This window comes from Dermacentor andersoni, chromosome 1 (assembly GCF_023375885.2).
Source record: "Dermacentor andersoni chromosome 1, qqDerAnde1_hic_scaffold, whole genome shotgun sequence".
Lineage (NCBI taxonomy): Eukaryota > Metazoa > Arthropoda > Arachnida > Ixodida > Ixodidae > Dermacentor > Dermacentor andersoni.
Window position 1 is genome coordinate 13,181,388 of NC_092814.1, and position 20,854 is coordinate 13,202,241.

General features: G+C 48.1%; 1 protein-coding gene across 5 annotated transcripts in view; it reads left to right on the plus strand.

The window, feature by feature from the left end:
* The window catches only part of SMC3 (structural maintenance of chromosomes 3), a 606,933-nt gene that overhangs the window by 216,463 nt on the left and 369,616 nt on the right, over positions 1 to 20,854 (plus strand). For all 5 annotated transcript variants that reach the window (XR_011892404.1, XR_011892405.1, XM_072286062.1 and 2 more), the window contains exons 11-12: positions 13,421 to 13,565; positions 20,245 to 20,313. Coding sequence is in view for 3 of the 5 variants with exons in the window: in XM_072286062.1 (XP_072142163.1) it covers positions 13,421 to 13,565; positions 20,245 to 20,313 (214 nt within the window). In the remaining 2 variants the exon portion in view is untranslated. The remainder of the gene's footprint in view (positions 1 to 13,420; positions 13,566 to 20,244; positions 20,314 to 20,854) is intronic.

The following is a 20,854-nucleotide window of genomic DNA, read 5'->3' on the forward strand; positions in this document are numbered from 1 at the left end:
CTGCGCAGCATCACGCCCGAAGCCTCGACGGACACGCCGGGGAAAGTCCGCTTGAAGAGCTTCCCGGCCATTACAGACACGCTGGCCCCCGTGTCCAGCTCCATGGAAATGGGGTGCCCGCAGATTTCGACGGTCAGCATGTATGGCGGCACAGACGACGGTACAAAGCCTGTGTGCCACATGTCGAAAATCGGCGGGTCCTCGGCCACGACATGGAGCCTGGCCGCGGAAGAACTTGAGCTTGCTGCCGCATGCCTCCGCCGCGTAGCCTTGCGACGGCTACCCTGGACGCGGGCTTGTGTTGTACCTGGGCTTGAATCAGGCTGCTGCTTGCTGTTCGTCCTCCCACTTCGGCATACACGTGCCAGGTGCCCAGTTTTCCCGCACGTAAAGCATTGTGCTTGAGAGAACTGGCACTGTGAAGGGGAGTGGGCACCACCACAGCGACCGCAGGTACTGCCCTTTGTCGCGAATTTGTTGACCGCCGCTTCCGCCGACGGTGAGCCAGTCGCACGGGAAATCTCGCCGGCGTCCTTGGCGGCAGCTTCCATTGCCAGCGCTGCCTTCACGGCGTCGTCCAGCGACGGGTCGGGAAGCTCCAGGAGTCGCGTCTGCATGGCGGGGTTGTTGATTCCGCAGACGAAACGGTCCCGGAGCAGCGAGTCCAGTTGGTCCCCGAAGGTGCAGGCACTCGCTAACCCTCGTAGCGCAGCAACGAATTGCCCGAGGGTCTCTCCTTCCCGGCGGCTCCGGTTGTTGAAGCGGAAACGCTCCATTAGTGTGGACGGTGCTGGGTTAAAATGCGAGCGCAGTATGGCAAGCAGCTCACCCAGCGTCTTAACGTGCGGCGTGGCTGGCTTGAGAAGGTCGAGCAGGAGGCTGAAGACGCGGGTCCCGCAGCTGGCCAGGAAAATGTCCCGCTGTTTGGCCTCGGGTGTGTCGTTTGCCCGGAAGAACACGTGGACTTGCTCCTCGTAAATTTGCCAGGCGGACCCATCTCCCTCGAACGGCTCGAGCCTTCCGTACAGCGGCATGGCGACAGCAACGGGGGGCGGTGTTTCGCCGCTCGCGGCGGCGTGGGACGCTCCGTAGGTACTTGTCGCCAGCTTCTTCGCCAGAGTCACGAGGATCCCATCTTCGTCGCCAGTGTCACGATCCACCCCGGGTCGTGAACAAGGGAGGGCTTCTCAGCGTGGTGGTGCTGAAAGATTACTGACCGGCGAGCTGCCGTGCTCGTCGGTGTTTATTGTGGTGCGGGTGACCACTGTTGCCTGCCGAGCTTTAGCAGGCCACCGAGCTTGGCGGGCTAACCAAGATTATGTCCGAGGGGGCGTCACATACTTGCTACATCAACGTTTACAGCTAAAAACGCCCCTTGAAGCAGTGGTGGTTCGAGTTGTTCTCCTAAACAACTTATCACCATCTGCTTGCTTTACATAGCTCCACATTACCACTTACAGAAACGTGAATTTCAGTCCTTTATAGATGAATTGCCAGAGCCTTAACTCATCCTTGGCGATTTCAGTGCACACAGCAGCCTGAGGGGTGACTCTCATTTAGATGCGTGAGGTCATCTAGTTGAACAGTTTCTTTTCTCCTCTGATGCGTGTCTCCTGAACATATTACTGTCTTGCAAGCAGAACCTTTTCTTCAATTGATCTTAGCATAGTTTCCCCGTCTATATTACCCTAACTTGAAAGGGAAGTTACCGAAAATCCTCATGGGAGCAACCTCTTCCCCATACTGCTGAGAAACAGCCAAAGAAAATGAATTTCCATCACAGGCTCCTCGGTGGAAGGTTGATATAGCTGATTGGGAGAAATTTCAAACTCTTACTAGTGGTATCTCGCTGGTTGCCATTTCTTTGTTAGGAATTGATGCTGCTGTTGAGTATTTTACTGCCTTAATAATTGATGCCGCCTCTAAGTGCATATCTGAAGTAAGTGGTGTGGCATGCAAACACCGTGTCCCATGGTAGAAAACAGAACAAAGCATGGGGCTGCTACAAGCTTCTCCCACTGCAGAGAATTTTATCAATTTTAAGAGGGTAAAATCCCAAGGCAGGAGAATGTGCCAACAGGCAAGAAGAGAAAGTTGGCAGAAGTTTCTATCGGGTATAAACTTGTATACAAATGAGGCCAAAGTCTGGAACATGGTTAACAAGGTAAGAGGGCGACAAACATAATCACTCCCTTTGGTAAACACTCCTATCTATCCCTGTGCAAAGCCGTAAAGGCTTTACACAGGGATAGGCTTTACACAAGCTTTTCGTACGCCTTGAAGGTAAATTCAGCTGTAGGTCATCCATGCCATTCAATTATTCATGACTTCTCCCTGGCCAGGCTGTTCCGTAACCGCCCAGCCACTAGGCCTCCTCTGTCCTTCCAGTTCAAAGCACTATCAGAAGAAACATGCATCCCTCTTTTAGTGAATGTGAATGTCTTAATGGCTCTGGCTCGGCGTCTACCACCTTGGGAGTGGCAGACTATCCAGTGTGACATCTCTTTCTTAGAGATATCAAACTGAGCACCTGAGACACATATACATTCACATTTTCTTGGGCTTAAGGAGAAGTATTCCTATGCTGAATTTTATACAGATGCTTCGAAGTCCTCTCTAGGTGTTGCTTATGCAGCTGTAGGACCATCGTTTTAAATATCCGGCACACTGAATCCATATACAGTTGAACCCGGCTATATCGAACTCTCAAAGAAACGCCTATCAGTCCGATATAGAGCATAATTCGATATAAGCCAGCTAAATAATTTTGATTCCTAAAAGAATTTACCAAATCACTTATTGATGAAACTAGCTTAGCTTCGCATGAAATAGTCTTGCATTTTCTTCTGCTTGGGCAATTTCGCTGCCTGCGACGCACGCACTTCCCCATATTGTCTGAGCTGAGGCCGCACCCTTTTGCATTCGCACAGAAGCACCGGACTAGTGCGAGTGCACCAATCACTGCGGAGGATGTGAGCAAAGGAACGTCATTGCTTTCCTCATTGTGTCCACTTTCATTTGTGCTCGGTATGATGTCAGCAACGTAGTCTTAGTTTCGGGCTCTTCCTTGGTTGCGACACCATCATCTGCCCTCACAAACTCACCCACCATTGATTCGTTAACAGCTTCCGGAGATTCTGACAGCTCGCTCCAAACTTCGGCAACACCGGCAATGGCTTCGTGGCATTCGTCAGAATTTACAGTCATCGCCGAGCACGCGGAAAACGGCACCTCTGAAGCAATTTCGGATGAACCACTTGTACATGGCCGTGCGTATGCGTCGGGCGCCACGGGCACCGGGTTGTGAGTTTGGCCGCTTTAGCTCTAATCTCCCCCTTATTCATTAAGATTGTGCTGAGAGTGCTCCTCGGAATCTTGCACGCTACGGGGACATCCGACTTCTCACCGCGTTCTACCTGATTTATGATTTCGAGCTTCACGATGAAAGGCGAATTCTGCTGCTTCATCACGGCGACACTGCGGGAGAAGGCCCACAAGGTTGCAAACACAATGAACCAGAAAAGCAGCAAGACAACTCGCACTTTTGCCATCTTGCACGACGATGGCACAAGAGCCTCTGATTGGCTGTCTGAGCAAGCGCTGTGAGCGGGCCAGGATCATTTTTTACAGGGGGGTGTCGACGGCTTGCTCGAGGCAGCGCAGTCATGGTAGGGAAGGCAGTTGGATGGAGCTGCGCCGCCGGGTTTCCCCGCTACCACGAGGGAAAGCCAACTTCTGGGGGCACTTTTCTGCAGTTGACGTTCGCTATATCGGGAGTCGCTGCTATTTTTCTTCAATGTAAGCGTAATTTTTTTCCTATACAGTGGAACCCCAATTATATGACTTTCTCGGGACCGCGACAAAGTGTCGTAAAATCTGAACCTAAATTATGCCTACAAAAATACTACTTACTTCGCGCGACGAATTTATGAGAAACTTAAATGTAAACTACTAACATACTCTGCAGGGCTTGGAAACCCGAATTGCCAAAAAAGTAAGTGCGATAAGAATTAATGCTGCAGTACAGGTACCAATCATGCTTTATTCAAACAAACCTTTCCAGCACTCCACTGCCCACTGCCGCAATTCCCGCCAGCCGGCGCGAACATTAAAAAAAGTCGCTTTCTTTTGGGCCTTGTTTGATCCGTGAACCAAGAGCTTTCGCTCGAGTTGGGCAACGTCCAAAAGGAGGTCCTCGGCGATGTTGCGTGAACAGATGAAGTTCCGGATGCCGTCTATGTGCCGTAGCACCTCGGCGAACGTGGTAGGCACAGGCACGGCATCTGTGGCGTCGTTTTTGTCCTCGTCCGATGTTGCAGCAGGGTCGGCACTAGGCAAAGCCTCCTAAATGGTGTCATCCAGCAACACTTTGCCGCAGATCGCAACGTTGTCGTCGGCCTCCACGTACTCGGCGAAGGTAGTGGTAAGGTTTAAACCCTCGAAATCGTTGTCGGCGAAGCCTACATCCACCTCGAGCGGCATTGAAGTTGTTACGTCCCCAGCAGACGAGGCAGTTTCTCGCTTAAAGCTACAGTGCTTGAACGAGTTAGCGATTGTGCTTCGCGACACAGCGCTCCACGAACTGGCAATAAAATGAATGGCGTCGAGCACAGTGATCTTTTTTTCCGACTCGCTGCGCTCCATTGCCGCCAGCCGACGCTGCACTAACTGCTTCCGGTACCCTTGCTTGACGCACTTAAAGGGACACTAAAGTGAAACAATAAATCAGTTTAGACTAATGAAGCATTGTTTCAGAACCCTGCAGGCAGTCATTTAAAAAAAAATAGTTTGATTATTAGATGAGAAAATGAAGGTCCAAGTATCAGTATTTGTATTTCGCGCTGAAACCTCAGCGCCGGTACGTCAGCGTGACGTCAGGGATTCCAAAGTATGTTTTTGCATTTGGGCCGCGTTGCCTGACTAAAGGTTCCCGAAACTTTCCATGTTTAATATTTGGTTCCTTTAGAACACAATGTAGTCAGTCTGTACTGCTATATATAATTAGTAGGCCCTAGAAGATGCCATAAAAATCTATGACGTCACGGCCACCAGGTGCGGGAACTTAAGTAGGCATCGCCACCCATATTTCGTTCGTGCGCTTTTTCTGGCTTACCAAATGTCTTATCATTGTAAGAGTAGTGTTTTTGGTGTTGTGGAAAGGTAATTTACTGATGCAGAAGAAATCATTTTTCACTTTAGTGTCCCTTTAATGATGCCGGCATCCAGTGTCTGCAGCCGGCTTGTGCAGTTGAGCGAAAAAAAAAAAAGACCTTTATGTTCCTCAGGCTGGACGTATCGGGTGAGTGGCACGGTGCATTGTCCATGAAAAGCTACATTTTCCTCGCCTTAGCACCCATTTTGTTATCCAGCTGCTGAAAAAAATTGCTGAAGAGCGAAGACGGTCATCCACGCCTTTTTGTTGAAGTTGTAGCTGCTCGGCAGCGTCTTCAAGTTCTGGAAGCACCGTCGTGGCTTTGCAAACTTTCCAACAACGAGCACGGGCAGCCGCTCGAAACCGTCCTCGTTAGCACAGAATAGTGCCACCACACATTCTTTACTACGCTTGCCACCATGACAGCTGTCAGCCTTAAAAACGCAAGGGTTTGCTCGGGCTGCATATGGTAAAAAATACCGCTCTCATCAGCATTGAAAACGTCGCAGGGCTTGTATGCAGCAGTCATCTCTGGCAGCGACTCCATCCACTCGTTCACCGTCGAAACGTCCACGGAAGTGCTTTCTCTGCAGGAGCGGGTGTACACAATCCTGTTTCGTTTTTTAAAGCGATCCAGCCACCCGTTCGATGCCTGAAAGTCGTTGATGCCCAGGCACAATGCCACAAGATCTGCCTTTTCTTTTAGAATGGCGCCGTCAATGTTGATCACAGAGCTCCGTGCTTGATGCAGCCACTTGACAAGAACTTTTTCTAACTTCTCATGCTGCCCTTCTTTTGCTGCTTTCCGCTTGAGCCCGAACTTGTTGGCATTCTGCAATATCACCGCTTTCTTTGCCAGCATCATCTTAAGCGAAAATTCGGGTATTTAAGGGCCTGGGCAATGCTGGCTTTCGTGGCTCCATGCCGCTTTTCTGCTTCCTTGATAATATTCAGCTTATCGCCCAGCGACAGGCTTTCTGGACATTGTGCGTCGCGTCTGCACACAACTCAAAACCTCCGCTGACCGCTGGTCACTAGGATTACGACGAAGAACACGTGCGAAGGCCTCTCTGCGCTACCTTGTCGGCAATCTGCTGCTGAGATACTGGAAGAAGAGAAACTCTTCCCCAACGAGGCGAGAGGCGACACCGCCGAGAAGACAGGGAGAAAGTGATTGTGGAGAAGAAAAGGCGCTATTTCAGCGCAGCGGGCGTCGCGGGTGGAGAGAGAAATTAACAATGAAACGAGGCAGGGAAGAAAGCTGTGCCAGAGCGAACCGGTCGAGCGGTGTCAAGCGCTCCGCATGAGGAGGGACGGAGCGAAGAAAGAGACCCGCAGCATTTTTCTTTCGTCTGCCGTTCCGTCCCGCGCTTCGCGAGGGTCGTCGTATAATGTGGGTCAGGCGTAAGATCGCGTGGGATAACCGGGGTTTTAAATGCATTGCTTCTTGGCCGGGACTGCACTAATCTGTCATAAAATTGGGTCGTCGTAAAACCGGGGGACGTATAACTGGCTGTCCACTGTATACTCATTGTAACTATACCGTGTCCAGACATTGTTCGATATATAGAATAATTTGATGTAAACAGGTTCGACTGTCCCAGTTTTATTACGGCGGAAGCATACGCAATCCTCTCTACAGTTAAACACATTAAACAAACAAATCTCACAAGGGCTGTTGTGTTTACGGACTCATTGAGTGTAGTCATGTTGTTAATGAACTATATGCATTGCTATGCTCTGCTTATAACGATGAAAAAGTCATCATATTTTGCTGGGTTCCTGGCCATAGTGGCATAAAAGGCAACGAAGCTGCCGACAAGAACACTACCTCAGTAGCCTTTAGCGAAACTGACGAAAACATACCCATTGTAGCCACAGACCTTAAACCATACTTACGTCACAAGCTCAAGAAGCACTGGCAGAAACAGTGGGATTCGTAGGTATCCAATAAACTGCACTTGATCAAACCCAAGTTAGGGCGGGCATTGGATATCTGGAAAAACAACACGATACATGGAAGTGCTTCCTTGTCGATTAAGAATAGGTCACACCTTCAGCACCCACTCTCATCTACTGACTGGAAGTAACCCTTCCTCATGTACAAGGTGTGGCAACAGCCTTACAGTTCTCCATGTCCTCGTCCAGTGCAGGGAAATAGAAAATAAGCGTAAAAAGTATGTTCATTCTGCATATCGTCAGTATATTCCACTTCACCCAGCATTTTTTCTTAGTAATGAACCGCTTTTTAACCTAGAAACAGTTTTTAGTTTTTTAGATGAAGTTAATATGTTAGAAATCATTTGGCTGGGTCGTGTGTAGCACAGCCTCGCCTTTGAGGCTGTAGCTACACGCACGTAACTCTTTACGGCATGTACCTCTGAGCTCTTGTTTTACTTCAAGAGCCCTGTGAAGGCAGAAGTGCTTGTATGCATCCTTTTATTTATATCGCCTTTTCATAACGAAACTTTTAAGCCCTTTTATTATGAGTCATTGTCTTTATTTTGATATTTGTATATTTACGCACTTTACAGCGACCCGTTTTTAGGCCTTCTTACAGCCACACAACATCTACCTTTCCAACTCAGTTTGACCATTTCATCACTTACACTATTCATTACCATATGTCGTGGTACTCTTTGACCATAGCTGGCCCCTGCGCCATTAAAAGCCATACATCATCAAAACTCAAGACCAACACTGACCGCACAGCTCGCGTCAATACGGAGCACGTTAACACAAGCAGATGACACTTGCTGTTTGCTGGAAGTGTTTGAGTGTAGTGATAAATTGTCATTGTGTATTTTCTTTCAGTTACCATTTTTATATAGAAACAAATTGACCAGCATTCCAACTACAGTCGCCGACCGTTTATTCGGACCTCATGGGGACTGTGGAAATGTCTGAATAAACAGGTGTCCGAAAAAGCAGATTAAGAAAAAGAAGGAAAGAAATCCTTTATGTCCACGCACTTATTCGGGCTCGGCAGTAGGCTTGAAGAAATCGTGAACGCGCCGTTGCACGCTGTTCTGTTTATGCACAATCAGAAAAGCCTGAATCTCGGAGAGGGTCGTACGGTCACTATTAGGCGGCTGGAAGCACAGTCACTGCATGTACTAGCTCCGCTTGCGACGGCAGTGTAGCACATGGTGCGTCATCTTCCGACTCGGAGTCATCGTCCGGCGATGCAGCAGAAACCTGACGAATTATCTCGCCGTCATCGAGTTCTGCGCATGTCAGTACAGCATGTCAGCAGCACACGTGAGACTGTCAAATGAGACGGTGTGGGGAATCGCAATGCAACCACTGCGCAGGTCCCTGCAGAACATTTTCGGCGTCAATAGGGAGCGCATCGGAAGGCGAGAAATCCTAGGCCTCCCGGCACCTGCTTGCCAGCATGCCTCAGCGCAATCTGCGCGGGCACTGTCGGCGCCATTAGACACTTGACGTGATGTTTCTGTATGCCGCGTTGGATCACCACTACCTCGACACAGCACACAAAGCAAACACCACCACGCCGTCACCAGTCGCACAAACGAAAAACGTAGCCTACTCGCAGCGTCGTGCACGAAGAAACAAACAAATCAGCTGCTGGATTGTCTTGGCATGGCTTACTAAGCTGAGACCGAAACTGCTGTAGCAACTCTATCGAACCAGGTAGAAACAATGATGATGAGTGGGGATTTCCATTAGCGCCACTTCGTGGGGCAGCAAGGCGGCTTCGTTCAAAACAAAAATGGCGCTCAGCTAGTAGAACCATGCACCTGTCAGAGTCGGTGCATGGTGCTCTCGATCGAGTTGGCTCAAGGAGTGTCCGAAAAATCAGACGAGAGGTTGCAAGGTGTCCGAACTTTCGGCAGTTGTTATACATTTTTGGTCTATAGGGGGAATGGCGGTGCCGCGAAGCAGACCGAATAATCGAGCATGTCCGAATTTCGGGAGTCCGGAAAATCAGTCGGCGACTGTATTATGAATGTTTGTTCACCACGAACTTGGAAAAGTTAGCGATGATCCAATCTGGGTAGCCGATCGGATAGCTCGGCCAACTGATGTCAGTTGTGCTAACGATGTCAATTGTGAGATGGCGGCTGAAAATTCAGGAGCAGCGCCGCTGCGATTGGTAGCAATGCTCATCCTTAAAAGCTTGTAATAAATTGCACGCTTTACGCAGAACTCTTGATTGTGTAACTTAATGATCAGAAGGACCTATTCTAACGACTCAGTATGTTTGTACAATAGCGTCAGGATCGTTTCAGGGTCTATTTAAGAGCTGTTTCTGACATTGTTTTGGCGATTTGAGTACTTCTTTCGGCCACTTTGTGCAGCCTGCATATGAGACCATAATGGGACATAGTACGTATCCCTGAATTATACAGTAGTGTTTGCACCATCTCCAGTCGCAGTACAATCACTGAGGCATATAATAACTGTACTGGCAGCTATTCAGGGATATTTCTGACATTGCTGTGACCCAGAGGAAAAGAGCAATTTTTTTTGGCGCCTCCCTCCTCTAAGCGAGTATCCCAAATTTCGAGGTCCCCATGTTGGTAGGTACTGTATTTACACAATTGTAGGTTGACCCATTTCTTTAAATTTGGAAATCTGAAGTGGGGGGTCAACTTACAATCGAAACCAAAACATGGCACCGCCAAAAAAGCGAGACCAACGAGATATCAGGGGAGCTACACCGTAGTTCCAATTTTATGTTTGCCCTATTGCCATACCCATAGCTTTTCGCTATCCCGTGCATTTGTTCGCTTTTCGAAAAGGTTTTTCAACATTTTTTAGAGTTTTACAATGCACACAACGTTCATGGGGGGGTGTCAATAGTTGATGGAAGTGCCGCGGTTCTATTCGCGGCGGTACCCTTCGAACGGCAGCGCTTGGGGGGAGTATCCACAGTTCATGGAAGAGCAGACACCACTCACATATTTCTCTTTGCCTGTATCTCTTAGTATGACGCGTTCGACTTGACTGCTAGCTACGTGCTTCTTCCATGCTTCCTAAGTCGTCATGAGTGCTCTGGGTCCACTGAACATTCAGCGCTCATTCACAGCAGCGTTCAAGAGGGCTGCCATCCTTTACGACAAAGAAACAAATCACTGCGCAGTGGGCCACAAGTTCGTTGTTTCTGAACGGGTGATGCGAGAGTGGCGACTGTAGTGAAGCAAAATTTTCACCTGCGATGGCAGGCGAAATGGTTTCTGCGGGCCAAAGTCGGGATGCTTTACAGAGCTGGAGACCAAGCTTGCGGCATACGTCGTTGAAATGCGTGATCGGTCACTGCCAGTGACCGATCACTGCTGTTCCACAAGATGTCATAATGCAGTCGTTGTGGAATTTCGCTGGACGACGCGCTGTGAGGCTCTAGTAGTGATGACGATGGCACAAGTGAAGAGTAGTCCAGTGACCATGAGTCACTGGAGTAGTCCAGCCCCCCATGAGGGGACGTCGAGGGCTTGCCTCGCCGCCACCTCACGGGCGTGCTGGGTCGCCCAGGTTTGGTCGTCGAGGGCGGAGCTCCGCAGAGCCTCATGCAACCTCGCCGAGAAGGTTGTGCTGTTAATGTCTGTGTACTGTGCTGGGCACTCCCACAGCATATGCGGAAGCGTAGCCGGGTGAATGCCACAGTACCGGCAGTTGGGGGTAGTGTAAACGTCTAGAAATATAAGGTGGAGGCAGGCGGGTGAAGGGTACGTGTTTGTTTGTAGCAGATGCAGGGTGGTAGCCTGCACCAGGCTGAACTTGAGGTGAGGTGGGGGTAAGGTTCGGCGACTGAGGCGAAAGGCCTTAACAAGATCGTTATAAGTGGTCAGATTCTTCCTGGTTTTCAACTTGTTTCCAGTGACTCCGGCGCGGTCGACTAGGCCTCGCGCAATGGACTGGGTGACCTCGTTGAGATTTTGGAGGTGGGGGTGGACAGGGCCCGCATGGGCCGGGATCCATGTCAGGGAGATGATGCTGTTTTTAGAGTGTGGTGCCTACAGAAGATGCGAAGAGCTTGGGGAGAAATACGGCCTTTGCTGAAGTTAGTGATGGTTGAGTGAGAGTCACACACGATGGTGTGACAGGTGGGATTTAGAGTAGCCAGGGTGATGGCCACTTCAGCCGTCTCTGCAGTGGGGGTAGTGACGCTGGAGGCGTGGTGCAGGACTCCATCGCGTGTGGCGATGGCCGCAAATTGTGTGCCACGGGAATGTTGGGCTGCATCCACAAATGTGACGCCAGGTATGTGAGCAAGGGCTTTTATGATAGCTCCGTCCCGAACTTGGCGTCGGGCCCTGTTATATTCAAGGTGCATGTTTCTAGGGATAGGGTCTGTGTAGATCCAGCTACGGACGTCAGTCGGGATCGGTTGTTTGGGGCCCTGTTGCTGATGGTAGGTGAAGCCAAGTGTGGATAGAATAAAGCTTCCCATTTCAGTAAGGGTGAGCCGTTCAAGCCGAGAGCGTTGTTGCGCTTCAATGAGTTCGGCAAGGGTGTTGTGAACTCCCATTTTGTTGAAAAGTTCAATGCTGGTGTAATGCGGGAGGCCAAGTGCTTGCTTGTAGACCCCCTCGTATGAGGGTGTCGAGCTTGTTTTGCTCAGCCTGGTACCAGTTGAGGTACGCAGCAATGCAGGTAATATGACATATGACAAAGGATTGCACGAGGCGGAGAAGGCTTTCTTCGAGTCCCCCTCGTCGGTTAGAGATACGTTTAAGAAGGTGTAGGGTGTTTTGAGATTGAGCACATATCTTGTTGAGAGCCAAGGCGTTGGGGCCGTTGGTAGAGATGGTGAGACCAAGGACCCGGATACTAGGGACGTGTGGGATAGGACTGCCATCTTGAAGGCGTAGGGTGATGGCGTCACAGGGTCGGTGATGAGATTGGTGTTTGGGAGGGCGACCCCACTGAATGGGCAAGTAGAGAAGAAGCTCTGATTTAGCCGGCGAACAACACAGTCCGGTTCCTTGGAGATAGGCTTCAAAGTCAATCGCCGTTTGGAGGGCTGACTCCACTTGACCATCACTGCCTCGGTGCGCCCAGATGGTGATGTCATAGGCGTAGATGGTATGGTTGATATTGTCGACTCGTTGTAGTTGCTGGGCAAGGCCGATCATCACTAAGTTAAAGAACATGGGAGAGATAACTGAACCTTGTGGGGTGCCGTTGCTGCCAAGGGGAAGCTGGTTTGATTGGGTATGCTCCCCCCCCCCCCGTCACACGCGATATGGAGGGATCGACTTACATTTGAGTCAGCTTACAGTTGTGTAAATACTGTATGATATTGTTAAACAAACGGCATTGGCTACTTTGAATTACTCAAAAATCCGAATTAACAAGTTGTGAATTAATGAGCTTTTACTGTAACTGCTGCTGTTTTCCATTTTTGCCTTATAAGATTGTACAACAGTTTACCTGCCTTGTTTTTCTGCTGCGAGGATAGAAGAGGGCGATACAGCCTGTAAATAATAAAGGAGAGTTATTTTACATTTGGTGCAGTTGGCTATGCAGATTTCACTCGAGTTAGTGAGAATGGTGGATGGACGTACAGCGTCAAGTCATACTTGGAGAATGGCACAGATCCAGCTAAGGGCATTGATTGAGAAAGGGGTTGTAAATATATCTCTGTTCTTCATATAAGTTCCAAATGGTTGTTCTCAAAATACTTGCAGAAACCTTTTGAAGAAGACAGTAACGAAAGTACACTGACTGTCTTAATGTCACAAATACAGCAGCAGGAGGCTATGCAGTGGGAGCTGCAGCAGCAAGAAATAGAGCTGGCTTGTGACACTGTTAAATGCCCTTAACGATTGGTACATCTCCTTTCGATGCTTCTCGATTGCGAACACAAAACACTGCGAGCTAATCAGCTTTTAAAATAAAGGTCCATGTAAGAGTGAAACAGTTACCTTCTGATTACGAAGCAACTTTACTAGTGTTTGCATCCGTACAGCATATTTAGCAAATGTTAAAAAAAAGAAGAAAATGTTAGGTTTAGCATCTTCAAACTGCACAGTGGATAACTAGGGATATGGCAGTGCTGGGGCTCTTGATTCATTTTGACCATCTGGTGTTCATTAACGTGCAGTTAAATCTAAATGAAATCTAAGAAAAAAAAGTACTTTTGCATTCCTCCGCACACAGAATGCACTCACTGTGGAGTTGATGTGGCGGGTCTTGAGGTAACAAATGATGTGATCTGTTTATAGAGAGTCAACTAGACAATAAAAAGGGTCAATATTGTTGCTAAGCTGGCTCAAGTTGCCCTGCTTATGACTGCAGGCTGAGCCTGAAGGAACAGAAGCGCACCGAGCTGTATGCCAAGCAAGGCCGTGGCAGCCAGTTTACATCCAAGGCTGAACGGGACAAGTGGATCCAGAAGGAACTCAAGTCTCTGCAGAAAGCCATTCGGGACAAGCGGGACCAGGTAGGTTTGGATCCTGTCTTATGACGGCAGAGGGAAGCTGTGCTTTCTCATGCAAGAGCCACACTTAGGCATGGCGTCTGCATACACTGAAATCACGATATAATGCACTTCAGGAGACCGCGGCACATCGTTTCTTATTCTGAAAGATCATTTTTGTGAAAACCCTAAAATTAAGCATTCTGTCCATCAACCCATCAGTTGCCTACATATGAACTATCTTATAAAATGTCGCTGTTGGATCTCTGCCTGCGCTCTTGCTATTTACCATGGATTCCGGTGCCCCGCAACACCGAAGCACTGTGCAGTAAATGTGGGGTATGCAAAAGAGACACCGACACTGGGAAAACCACTGACAAAAAGTAGACTCCATGTCACCTAAAAAGCACGTTTCTTTTTTTTGTTTGTTTGTTTTTCACATTCCTTGCCGTGGACACCACAACTGCCTCACTTGAGGCGGATATATTCCAAAGTGCAAGTGCGTATAACCAACACTGTCCAGAAAGTGTGACCGTGGGGCACCCCAGGAGCACGACGCAGAAAGTGCGAATGAAAGAGACGTGCACAGAAATAAAAGCAAAAAAAGGAAGAGATGGTGCCGCCTTGGTTGCTAGGCAACACTTGTCTGGGCGGAAGGTATGCTCGAAAAGCCTGATGCGTCATTGCCTCCTCAATAGGAAAAAAAAATGTCCCCTCCCACATTTTTCCCCCTCTAGTGCCGTCTCAGGTCTTCTGAACCCATGTGTCCTAGCGTCCCTTTCCTGCACCTTTTCGTCTCCTAGCTTACTCTTTGGCCGCTGTGAAAGATACATGGAAATCCAAGTATCCCCAGATTATGGAATATCAATTCGTCGCACTGAGGCATTCTTAGCATGACAAAGGGACTGATTAATGATCATTATTTTAAAAAGTACGGTATTCTGAGGTTTGTAGTACTGAAATATGTTTACATTGAACCTATAAGCAGTCAGCGGGGGATTTATGCATAGTTTATTAATGTGGTATTCATACTAATAAGGTTTCACTCTGTAAGTCAAAAGTATAGATGTAGTGGAATCTCGTTAATGTGTACATTCTGGGGAATGCAGCATAACTATGCAATAAACGGTGGAATGCTGGAATGTGTGAGGGCTTCGCGGGCCCCAGGAATGCTTTTGCAGACCCATATTTTAGAACCACTGCTCTAGAGGACAGCATGCAGATAAAACATCATTGCCTTCAATGTGGAGCATTGCGCTCATAGATGCCACAAATGGCTACGGTGACCACCAAGGTTGGCTTGTCTGCTCATGACAGTATACAGTGAAATCTTGATATAACGAACTTCAAGGGACTGCGGTAAATTGTTTTATTCTGAAAGATCGTTATAGTGAAAACCCCAAAATTAACCATTCCAGCCATCAACGCATCAGTTCATAAGTTGTCACCATATGAGCTATCCATGAAAACGTCGCTGTTTGCTCTCAGGATGCGCTGTTCCACTTTTCGATAGATCCTGCAGCTATGCACCACCGAAGCACCATATAATAAGAGTGACGTGCGCAAAACAGACACCAACACTGTGAAAACTACTGACAAAAAGGTTGCTCCATGTCACCTCTAAAGCCCAATGTTTGTTGCATTTTCTTTGTTTTTCACATTTCTTTCAATGGACCTCGCAACTGTCTCGCTCAAGGCAGACACCTGAACTATATCAAAGTGCAAGCACGTGTAAACGACACCGGCTGTAAAGTACAAAAAACAACTGGGTGGTATCCTTGCGAGCACGGAGGTTACATTTCACTGCATGGGTAGCCAGTACAGCCGCAGAAAAAAAAAGAAGCGCGAAAAAAAGAGGTGTGCACAGAAAGAAGGGTGGAAAAAAGAAGAGATCTGCCTGCTTTGCTAGGTGACACTTTTCTGGACAGAGCATGTGCTCACAAAACCTGATACATCATCTCCTCTTCTAGCCCGCATTCTTTTTTCTTGGGCTCCGTCTTTGAACCCATGCGCCCCGACTTCCGCTCTGTGTCTTGTCGTCTGCTAGCCTACTGTTTCGGCTGCCGGTAAAATTACACGGAAGTCTAAGAATCCCCAGATTTTAGAATATTAGTTTATAGCACTGAGGCATTATTAACATCACAGGGAAACTGAGTAATGATCGTTCTTCTGAAAAGTTCGGTATTCTGAAGTTCATAGTACTGAAATATTTTTACATTGAAACTATAAGAAGTCAGCTGCGGATTTCTAAAAAGTTCATTAATCTGAAAAGTTGGTAATGTGGTGTTCGTAGTAACGAGGTTTTAATGTAATGAGTAGCATTAGGAAGGGGAAACAGCGCATACAACGAGGACTAAGATGACAACAAATACGTTAATGTCCTCATCTTACATGCTATTTCTCCTTCCAAATGGAACATCAACTAGCCCAATGTCAGTTGCGTTTAAGTAGCTTTGTTTTCATGGCGCTTATTGCACCCCTGCATTCTTTCTTGTCCCGTCGTTTAGCGCTGTTTTAAAGCTATCAACAATGTACAGTAAAACCTCAATAATTTGGATTTCACTGGACTGGAAAAAAAAAGGAAACTCTGAACTGAATGTTGAATAATCGAGGGGTATCAATTTTCAAGGTCTTGTGACTGATTGGCACTTGCAGTAGAAGGCCTTGCGACTTCCATTGCAGCACGGCCACGGCGCGCATTCTCATTTGAGACACGCTTTTCACTATCGTGCACACATCCCATTTATTTTTTCATCAGTGAGCTGGTTGCCAACATATCATCCATCCATTGCGATGTAGCTGGTGCTCTTCATCATCGACTGCTGTGCAAACGAAACTACGCTTTGCCGCAACCGCTGCGCATGAAACCGCAGCTGCTATTGATGCGATCATGAACGGCAACCTTGCACTTCTCAAGGCACACGGCTGACACATGCACTGAGCCAAAACAAAACTGCTGTTTGCCGCAACCGCTGTGGATGAAACCGTGTTCCATCTTGATGCACTCATGGATGGCGACTCCGCAGTTATGAAGGCGTGCAGCCAAACTGCGTACTGAGTCAAAAATGAAACCACTGTCTGACACAACTGCTGCAGAAGAAACCATGGCAGTTATGGACGCGACCGTGGTCAATGGCCTTGCAGTTTGGAAGGCACGCTACCAACGCACGCACTGAGTGAAAAAAAAAAAAAAAACTACCTTTTGCTGCAATTGTGTCCAGCAAAAGCTCATTAATTCAAATTTTGCGGGGATGCTGCACATATTCTAATCATACAAAATTCGAACTAATGAAAGTGATAAAAAAATATATAAGGCGCATATATAGTCCGACGTAGCGTGTGCGCCTGCACGCACACGGTACATCACGTTTACGAGGATGTCTATAGTTCGATGCACTGGTGCAGCCAACGTAACTGGATGCAGCCAACGTGGCCCCACGTCGAGATGGCTCTTGCTCCATTCTTGCGTTCATTGTGCCGACTGCGCCGACCCACAGTGCACGGCGTGGAAAAAAAAAAAAAAAAGGCGCCCACGCCGCTTCGCAGACAATCACAGGCAGCTGCTCAAAGCGGCGCGCAGGTTGGGCATTGTTCTGCGCATGCTCCGCAGAAAACAGCCGACAGCGCACGCATCGAAATCTAGAGGGGATGGCTTTTCGGCTGGTGCAGCGCAAGCGCCTTAAGCCCACACCACGCGTACGCTTGTGGACGTGCGCAAGCTCACGTCTATGTGCCTAGCACCTGCTGCGCCTCATGAGGAATGGTGGTTTGCATCTACAAAGACGCCGCTTTGTACTTTATTGTTGACAGTGTTTCAAAATGCTTCGATATCTATAAATGTAATTGTTATATTTTTGTGGCTGTTAGATCGGCACAAAAAGGAAAGAAGAAGCACTTTCTTGCATGATATAAATTTGCTTCACTGGGAGTTGAATGTACCATGCCGTAGCTGCGTAGCCAGGTGCGCCGACGCCAGGCAGCCCAAGCGTGCGATGACAGAGAGAAGCTGTTCCCTGAGATCTGTTGTACGGTGTAATCCCATACTGCACCGTCTGTGCATGTGTGGGCACACGACACGCGCCGACACGCGCCGCATGTACAAGAGCTGCGCTCTAAAATGCACTCTCGGAACGCATTGCAACCTGCTGTGACATTAGTCTCAGTTGTACTTTCAGAGATGCGCTGGCTGCAGGCTGCTGAGTTTCACTATACGCATAGGTGGCATCCAAACACGTATCCCAGCGATGCTTTCGTTTCAGTAATAGCGACGAATGTCAAAGGCTATGCTTTTTAGTACTGCGAGCACCGATGAACAACATGGCCGCCGTGTTAGAGAAATCACCTCGTGCTGCTTCTTGGCAGAACACCGTGTAAAGAGCATAGCCTCGTAACATGTAACATGAAAAAAAGAAAGAAAAAAGACAGTTTTGCCTGTAAGGCGAAGCATCAGTTGTGATTGCAAATTAGCATGCAACCGTATGAAGTAAGGATAGCACTTTTATGTGCTGTATCAACTTGTAAGCATTCACCTGTTAACTAATATATTAAGCATGCTGTAAGCGCGCACAGCAAACATGAACACATCCCACCCGATGACTATGGACACTCACTGTCAAAACGCTTGCATCAGAAAATGCGGCAACAGTAGCGAGTGAAGTGACAGTCGGTCTGGCTATCGCTTCAAAGCAAAGTGAGTGCCGAGAATACATAGCACGTACAAAGCTACGAGCCACCGCCACAACTAGACTGCCCCCAATGCAGATCGCTCTCAAGATACAGCCACGCGACCGTGCGCAAACACCACATGTGCAGTTGCAGTGTGAGAGAATGCGCCCCCTCCCCTGGCGCCTCGCAACGATGGGTGCCTCGCGCGTGTGAGAAGACTATGCGCTTCCTCTTCGCATTCATCCCTATGGTGCGGGCGAGATTGAGCGAGATTGAGTCAGTGTATTTAAACGTGTAACGACGTTCACTTCTGCCGAATGTTCGTCGGCGCAATGTGGCTCATCACACCTCCACTGTGAGTGGCCGCCCAAGACGTGTTCGATAAAGCAAAACGATTCCGATGAAACTTCGACCAGCATACGTGTTTGTCCTCATAAACTGCAGACGGGCTTGCCATAGGTCGTATTGGGACCACGTAAGTTTGCAACTGCGCAAACTTATGCGCTGCCCAGTGTAGTTGCACCTGTGGTTGCGCGCCGAAGGCAAGAAATGTAAACAAGAGAGAACAACCTGGCCTGACACGATGTCGGAGTGACATCAGGGCCCCTCCTTAGATTTTCCTTCCTCCATGGAGCTTCACGAAGGGTGACGTCAGATGGTCTCCTAAGTTCGTGTACGATTTCTGCGGATGACTATGGCGATGCAGACTTCGCCGCTTCGTTTCAATTGTACACTAATGCCGTTTTAGCTCTTTTGCGGCGGTCTGCCGTCGCTTAGGTCCTAGAGTTGTCCGAATTAAAGATAGTTTGATTTCATTAAACAATGCATATGCCTGCTGGGACTACAGGTCAAGTCCGAATTATCTGAGTTTCTGAAATAATGAGAGTTGAATTAACGTGATTTTGCTGTACCAACAAGCTGAACCTTTCTGCTGTTGTAGTACTTTTAGAAGAGGCAGAATCTTGGTGATACGATCACGCCTGATACGAATTTTTCGCAAGTCCCGACTGAAGTCTGTGAGCTTACAATGAGCTCAGGTTGAATGTTGCGAACCACCTTTCGCGCTGCAGCAGATGATACGAAAAATTGAGCCACTGCACGAGAAGGCCCTGGTGTGCCGGTAGCGGCAGGTACTGGCGGTTGTCAGACTGGGTAGAGCGACCATGCTAAATGCGCTGGTCTCATTCTTGTTGCCAGGGTGACTTAGATTACTCCGCCTCCCCCCTCCCAAAAATGCATTTGCTTTGTGCAGCATCGTGCAACTTCTCCGCAGTTTTCGAACACCTTATAACCTTGTCAGGGGCCGGCAATTATGTGTGACCCAGTGTTGCCACGTCAGCAAGGCAAGATCGGCAGCATTCACTTGCATAATTCGTTGTGCGCATGCGTTAGTTGCGAGATAAATATCGGGACTGCGCCTAGGTACTACACAGGTGGACACAGCTAGGACACAGCAGCAAAATTTCCAGGTAACCAGGCAGAACTTGAAATGTCAGCCTCGCAACACGTCAAGTGTGTAGCCAATTTTCTCTTTGTGCACTCGCCTTTGTTGCTTTTATTTCTGCATGGAGCAATACAGGGCTGCGTTATTTTAATTTCCAATCTCTATTGTTTATAGCAATGCCAAGAAGACGGCACTGCGTCAATGGAAAACGGATCAGTGGTGCGATAGCACCTCTGATTATGAAGACAATGCAGTAAAAATGTGCAATTTTCTCATTCTCAAGTTCTGCTACATATTTCTCCCAAATATTCTGCCATTAATTGAAAGGCATTAAGATTGCGGAAAAAAAAATTTTAAAAATCTAATTTTGAGCAAGTCGGCCACTTTATTGCCGCACTTCCCTTAATTTCTCAATTTTAGTACATTCTTTAAGTGATATGCATTTCGGGTGAAATGAATTTTTGTGCTGTCCCAAGAGGTTCGTATCATTGAGAGTCTGCTGTATTGTTTGTGCTGTGATAGAATGTGAGCTTCTCTTTAACGGGCCTCTTGAGTCTTCCCAATTGTGGAAATGGCTTGCTTTTCATTTTGCAGATAGACAAGCTCCAAGAGGACACACAACGAGATGCAAAAAACAAGGTGGTCTTGGAAAGGAAAATTGAAGTGAGCCTACTATTTTTATCTACAAAGGGGCATGCTGGGTTCATATTGAAAACTGAAAGACAGGTGAGATGAATGCACAAGTGTTGACCAGCAACGGAAGGGGCACCTAATAATATAACTTGAACCAAACATTACTGAACAGAGTGGTATGCCTTACACAAATGAGAACTTTGAATAGTGAATGCGCAAATTTTTGGACATGCCTGATAATTCAGTCACCTTCGCGGCACCTCCGCGTACCTTGTAGAGCCAATGTACCGTTTGTTTGCACGTATAACTAGCAGCAAAAATTAAAAGAAATTAACAGTGAAGTGGGGTTACAGGTTATATGCAAATTTTGCCTTGAGGTGTGGCTTCACGGCACTGTAGTACGCGTTGCTGTGAAGCCACACCTCAAAGCAAGGTTCCCCGCCATTCACTTTAGTTATCTCCTAGTGAGCCCCACCCTCTCCCCACCCCTGTGTCTTGAAGCTCCCTTCTCCCCTCATTCGTGGTCGCCCATTCTCCCCCTTTTTACGGGTTGACATTTTCTGTTTAGTAG